The following is a 6,691-nucleotide window of genomic DNA, read 5'->3' on the forward strand; positions in this document are numbered from 1 at the left end:
GCGACCCCATGGACTGCAGCCTACCAGGTTCCTCCATCCATGGGATTTTCCAGGCAAGAGTATTGGAGTGGGGCGCCATTGCCTTCTCCAGGTGGCACTTAAAAAAAACATAAAGAGGGACCATGTTCAGAAGGCTGTTTTACTTTGGGTATTTTAAAATACATTCCTGAGATCTGGACGAGATGCTTCTGTGCAAGGGAAGAATTACTATGCGGGGTCAGTGGAGCCAGAGGGAGGTGACTGAGGGTGGGTGGGAGCAGGGCGCATGCGCGGCAGCCTGGGCACAGCCCAGGGACATGCGCTGCGATCCGCCCCGCCGAAGCGGGAGCAGCTAGTACAGAGTCTCTCGGGCGTGGGTTCTCAGGTGGCGCAGCAGGTGGGAGTTGCGGCTGAAGCTGCGGCCACACTGTGTGCACGAGTAGGGCCGGGCCCCAGTGTGCACCAGCATATGCCGCAGCAGGTTGCAGCTGCGGCTGAAGACCTTGCCACACTCTGGGCACTCCTGGGGGGGCTCAGCTGGCCCAGATGCGGCCTCGTCCCCCGCCCCGGCGTGGGTGGCCAGATGCCGCTGCAGGTGGGCGTTGCGCCGGAAGCTCCGGCCGCATTGCTCGCAGCTGTAGGGCCGCTCGCCCGTGTGGCTGCGGCGGTGGCGGGCCAGGTTGGAGCTGTTTCGGAAGCGGTGACCGCAGGTGTCACAGACGTGGGGTTTCTCCCCGGTGTGGATGCGCTGGTGGCGCGCCAGGTGGGCGCTCTGGCTGAAGCCCTCGCCGCACTCGCTGCAGCGGCAGGGCTTCTCGCCTGTGTGGCTGCGCCGGTGGCGGGCGAGGTCCTGGGTCTGGCTGAAGCTCTTGCCACACTGGGTACAGTGGTGGGGCCTTGGGCCGCCGTGGGTCAGGAGGTGGCGGGCGAGGCCCGCCCGCCGCATGAAGCGCTTTCCGCAGTGCGGGCATCCGTAGGGCTTCTCGCCCGTGTGCACCCGCTGGTGACAGACCAACTGGGAGCTCTGACTGAAGCTGCGGCCGCACACCTGGCAAGAGAAGGGCCGCTCGCCCGTGTGCACGCGCCAGTGGGCCCCCAGGTGCTCGCTGCGCCGGAAAGCCTTGCCACACTCGCCGCACACATAGGGCCGGCGCTCAGGCCCGGGGCGCAGGCTGCCCGAGCACTCGGAGCACTGGTGGCCCTTATCCTTGGCGTGGATCCGCAGGTGGCGCTTGAGGCTGGAGCGGCGCTGGAAGGTCTGGCCGCAATGGGAGCACAGGACTACGGTCAGCTCGGGGGGTGCCGGGGGCTTGGTCTCCGGGGTGCCGCCGGGGGGCTTCTGGTCCTGGGCGTGCGCCAGCAGGTGCTGTGTGAGGCGCGCCCGGCGCTGGAAGCCCTGGCCACATTCGGCGCACAGGAAGGCGGGCTCGGAGGAGTGCGTCTGCAGGTGTTTGTTCAGGTGCGAGCTCTGGCGGAAGCGGTGGCCGCACAGGTGGCAGGTGTGCGGCCGCTCGTCTGTGTGCGTGCGCATGTGCAGCTTGAGGATAGAGCTGCGGCCGAAGGCCTTCCCGCAGCACAGGCACAAGAAGGACCGCGCGCCCGGGTGCGAGCGCAGCTGGTGCGCCTCCAGGCGGGCCAACTGCGGGAAGCTGATGCCGCAGTCTGTGCAGATGAACTTGAACTCCGGGTCCGACTTGGGGGCGTCCTCGGCTGCTTTGACCTTGAGAACGTCACTCCTGCCTGGAGGGGACATTTCTCCTCCGGGGCTGCTCGTCTCAGGGCCTGATCCTAGCGACTGGGCGTGGGGCTCTTCTGCCACCCTGGGGCTCTCTGCCTGAGAGTTTGCTGAGGCAGCCGAGGGCCAGGACACCCCTTTCGGCTCTTCTGCCTTAAAAGCCTCTTCTAGGGTTCTGCCTCCAGTTCCTAAAAAAGAAGCAGAAAACAGGGCAGGTTGGGCTTTTTCAGAGGGCCTTCTGGGAATCGCTAGAACTTCAGTGCCCCGAAGTGGAAAGACACCGAGAATTCTGCAAAGTCTGTAGGTGGGCAGAGAGTGGGGTAAAACCCAAATAACATACAGTTTACCAGTTGTAAGGTGTATAATTCTGGTCCATTAGGCCTGTTTATAATGTCGGGCAACCATCACCACTATGTCATTCTCCCAAATGGAGACCTATATCGGTTAGCAAGCCTTCCCATGACCACCGATTTTATTTAATTAATTAAAATATTTATTTATATATTTGGCTGTGCTGCGTCTTAGTTGCAACACACGGAGTCTTCATTGTAGCACGTGAACTCTTATTAATAGTTGCCACCTCGTGGGATCTAGTTCCCTGACCCAGGCTCCCTGTATTGGGAGTGCAGTCATAGCCAGTAGACCACCAGAGAAGTCCCTTATATTATTTAATTTTAGCTGTTGTAATTAATTTTATTGAAGTATAGTTGATTTACAATGTTGTGTTAATTTCTGTTGTACAGCAAACTCTTTCAATTATATATATATATCCTTTTCTCTTATGTTTTATTACAGGAGATCGAGTAGGACATTGTTGTTTTTCCACTGTATTAATATATGTAATAATTGGTATCTGCTAATCCTAAACTTCCAATCTACTCCTCCCTCCCCCTTGGCAACCACGAGTGTTCTGTGTATTTCATAGATCAGTTGACATGTGTCATATTTTAGATTCCACATATAAGTAATACCATACAGTATTTGCCATGACCACATTTTTTTTTTCTTGGCCATGTCAAATAGCTTGGGGAATCTTAGTTCCTTGACCAGGAATTGAAGCAGGGCCCATGGCAGTGAAAGCCTGGAGTCCAAACCACTGGACCACCAGGGAATTCTCGACCACTTATTTTAAAAGCTCAAAGTTTGGAGGGGGGGCGGTTGATGATTAGATGCAAAGAGCCTTAAAATTATATCTATATAGATATGGACATATCAATATAGATCTATATAAATATATATCACCTCATCAAAATAGCTCATTTTTAGCCAAAGAGGCCAAAAAGTCAGGGGTCATCTTGGACATACAAAAAAACCTTCAGTGGTCATAAACCCAGGAAAAGGCTGTCTCACCCAGAGGATGCACAGGCCAAGCCTTCTTTGCTGGGACGTCTTCAAAGGTCAGGGACTCCTGTGACAAAGGGATGGCAGAGATTGTCAGTGAGTGAGGAACGGGGCTCGGGGACCTAAGAGAGATGAAGAGCTCTCCAGGTTTAAATTAAGGAAGACAGGGGTTTGCTGAAAGCAGAGTCAGAGAACATTGCAGAGCAGGAGATAGGCCTGGAGTGAGGGCACTCGCCCAGCTCACCAGCACTGCTGCCAGCTCCTGATCTCCCGAGCTCTCCTCTGGCCACAGCTCGGGGCCCTGGAGGGCTGACGGCACTGGGGGGAGACAGAGAGCTGTGAGAAGGCAGCCCTACCGCCGTGCGGCCTCGGGGTTGTGCAGCCATGGCCAGGGCCCTGGGACTCTCCGCCATTCCCGCCAGCTCAGGAGGCCGCCCCCTTTCCCTCCCTGCCCACACCCACCTGGCCCCCCAGCTCCCCCCGCACCCCAGGCCTCCATCTCCCTAGGGCTCCGGCGCCTCACCGCTCTCTTGCGGGGCCTGCAAAGTCCTCTTGGGACCTGGGCTCAGTGGCTGCCTTGAACTCAGGGGGCGTCTCCAGTCCCCCATCTCAGCAGGCTTGGAGGGCCCCGATTGGGATGGCGGGAGCGCCTGTGATGGTTCCAGAGCTGGAGGCCCTTCTGAAGCTGCTTCCTTCTTGGGACTGTGGCTGGAGACTTGGAAAGAGCCCCCCTGTTCCTCCAAGGTGACGTCTGCACGGGGACAATTCTTGCCAGCATTAAAACTGAAATCCTGTTCAGAACACACCCATGTCAGGGGACACACAGGACAGTAATCCATGTCCTACTAACTCCGAAGGGCAGTGGCATGGTGGAAAGATGAAGCTCAGACAGGGAGGGAGGGAGTTAGGAGGTCAAGAAGGAACTGGCAGAGGAAGACAAGTGGGACCTTAGTGCCCCGACCAGGGTCGAACCCCCTGCCATGGAAGCACGGAGTCTTAACCACTGGACCACCAGCAAAGTCTCAGCTCAGTGATTTCTTAACAGGGAGATAAAGTCCCTGCCTTTCCCCCTGCTGTCCAGCCCACCGGCCGCCCCTCTTACCAGCGGCCCCACGTTGCTAGACTCCCTCTGGACACCTTCTAGCAGCAGTACCACCTCTTCACCATCCCTGAGCTGCTGGCCCTGCAGCCGGGCCAGGAGGTGTGGGGGCAGCACACTCAGGAACTGCTCGAGCACCAGCAGCTCCAGGATCTGCTTCTTGGTGTGCAGAGCCGGTCGCAGCCAGTGGTTACAGAGCTCCCGGAGCCGGCTCAGGGACGCCCTCGGCCCCATGTCCTCCTGGTACTGGAAGCACCTGAAGAGCTGGTGAGCCACCTCGGGCCGGGGCCTGGCCTCTGGCCGCCCAGGGTCCTCCTGGCTGGCAGCCTCCTCCTCTTCCTCCAGCTTGACTGCTCCAAGCTGCTCCGGCTCCCCCGCAGCTGGGCTGGGTTCTGCAAGCATCCTTCACCTTGGGGACTCCTCACCGTGGTTGCTCTCGTGTTCAAGTCTCTCCCTCCTGGCTCCCACACCTGGGGTGTTAAGGGGTGCCTGCAGGTGTGGTCTCCAGAGGAATCTCTTCTCGAACGGGTCACGGGTAGTGGCTCAGCCTGACCAAACAAAGCAGAGAAATCGAATTGCTCAGTATCATCCATTCCTTCCTGCAGCACTTAGAAGGTCACCTCGGTTTGCCCCAGGGACCAGAGTTGGCAGTCCCGAAAGAGGACAGTCTGGCTGTCCCTGCCTCTTGATATGGTACCACGGGGGTACCTGGCACCACCGAAGGGGGAGTCCTTGCCAAAAATGCTCCGTCGCAATCCAATCCAGCCTTTAGACCCAACTTCCAGTTAAAGGGCATTGCAGGGAATAAGAACAAGCTGGCGGAGAGGCTAAGAGTGATAGTGTTTAAAGATACAAAGTTGTAACAAGTAGTAAATAAGCCATAGCGATCTAATGCACAGTATAGCAAATACAGATAATAATATCGTACTGTAATACATTATGTAATATGATACTTATTGCTACATCACAATCATATTATAATATATAAATAAAATGCTGTATATCTTAAAGTTACTCAATGTTACATATCACATTTATAAAACAGGGACTTCCCTGGTCTAGGAACTAAGATCCCACAGGCCGCACAGCGACTAAGTCCAGGCTCCATGGCTAGAGAGAAGCTCGTGCTCTGCAACTACCGAGCCCATGTGCCGCAACTAAGACCCAACACAGCCAAAAATAAATAAATAAAATATTTTAAAAACGATTATAAAACAAACAAGCCAAATGATCCATTGAGTAAACAGCTGAACAGATCCGAAAGACCGGACATTCCCAGAAACCTGGTCCAAGTTCTTCCAAGTCTGTTATAAAAAAATAAGTGCCTGTAGGCACATTGCTGTAGAGGAGACTAACAGCTGATTTAAGGAAATGTGCGAACCTTGACTGGATCCTGACCTTTAAGGGATGGTGGTGCTAAAAGTTATTCTGGGAAAAAAGCTTTGGGGAAATAGTTGGGGAAATCTGAATCTGGTGGAGCCCTGGGCAATAAGGGAAATGACTACTAACTTCTGAGATGGGATTCCAGCCTTGCACAATGTTGGAAGTGTCTTCATTCTTAGAAAATGTTAAGGATCTGGAATTGAAGAGGCGTGAGGTTTCATCCACACTTATGGATCAACAAGGCAAAAGTGGCAAAATTATAGCAATTGTCGAATCCGGGAGGTGGGTGTATGGATGTTCATTGCATTGCTCTTTCAACTTCTCTGGAAGTTTGAGAATTTTAAAGATAAAAGGGTGGGCGGTGGGTATAGTTCATGCATGGGATCACTCCTTAACCAGACGTCCTGATTCTCACTTTCTGGTGCTGGAGGTGGCTTTCAGGGGTCAAAGCCAAGATCACCCAGCTGACCAGGGCAGGGCTGACCTCCCAACTAGTGTCCCAGTCTCGTTCCCTGGGTTCCATCCCAGGAGACAGGCCAGGATGAGCCAGGGAGACGGGGTCGGTGGGTGGGTTTCCACATGAGAGACTAAGCTGACTGCCTTCAGAGGTTTGTGACACATGTGTCCCCGAGGCAGGCCAAAGCAGAGAGGTGTACAGTAGGTGCAGCCTGGGGAGCTGGGTGATGAGTGGGAGATGCAAACATTTCCCTTTCTTTCCTAGTTTTTTTTTTTTTTTTAAAGAAATCCTGGATTCTTCCTTTGTCCACTGGGAGGTATCCATCACAACATCCCTGTGAGTCTAGCTAACAATAAAAAAAAAAGTGCTTCTAACTTGGCAACAGGGGGCACTGGTTCTGTAAGACTGTTCCTTCCTTTGGGGCTAGCGGAGACCTACCTAGGGGGAGGTTCAGCCCCACCCCTAGAGGACTCAGTTCAGTCCTTCAGCACAACCCAGCCAGGAGGCTTACACTTCCAAAGAAGCTTGTACTTTTGTTCCAGAGCTTTGAGGCACTTTTATTTTATGTTTTGGCTCAGCCACGTGGCTTGCAGGAACCTAGCTTCCTGCCCAGGGATTGAACCTGCGCCCTTGGCAGTGAAAACGTGGAATCCCAAGTCACTGGACCGCCCTGGAACTCCTGAGGCACTTTTATATT

The 6,691-nt window shown here is 54.6% G+C and overlaps 1 protein-coding gene across 1 annotated transcript; it reads right to left on the reverse strand.

The window, feature by feature from the left end:
* Window positions 1-331: 331 nt before the first annotated feature.
* On the reverse strand, window positions 332-4,643 carry ZSCAN10 (zinc finger and SCAN domain containing 10). Its single transcript, XM_019987406.2, has 5 exons — window positions 4,158-4,643; window positions 3,579-3,846; window positions 3,300-3,364; window positions 3,065-3,122; window positions 332-1,902 (listed from the first exon to the last, which is right to left on the reverse strand). Exons 1-5 carry the CDS (start codon window positions 4,554-4,556, stop codon window positions 332-334), a joined length of 2,361 nt encoding a protein of 786 aa, XP_019842965.1. The 5' UTR covers window positions 4,557-4,643.
* Window positions 4,644-6,691: the final 2,048 nt, after the last annotated feature.

This window comes from Bos indicus, chromosome 25 (genome assembly GCF_029378745.1).
Source record: "Bos indicus isolate NIAB-ARS_2022 breed Sahiwal x Tharparkar chromosome 25, NIAB-ARS_B.indTharparkar_mat_pri_1.0, whole genome shotgun sequence".
NCBI lineage: Eukaryota > Metazoa > Chordata > Mammalia > Artiodactyla > Bovidae > Bos > Bos indicus.

Coding starts and splice junctions, on each gene's coding strand:
- ZSCAN10 (XM_019987406.2), bottom strand. CDS start 4,556: ATGCTTGCAGAACCCAGCCCAGCTGCGGGGGAGCCGGAGCAGCTTGGA. Junction 3,365..3,578: donor GCAGGCCCCGCAAGAGAGCG/GTGAGGCGCCGG, acceptor CAGTGCCGTCAG/CCCTCCAGGGCCCCGAGCTG. Junction 1,903..3,064: donor TTGGCCTGTGCATCCTCTGG/GTGAGACAGCCT, acceptor CTTCTTTTTTAG/GAACTGGAGGCAGAACCCTA.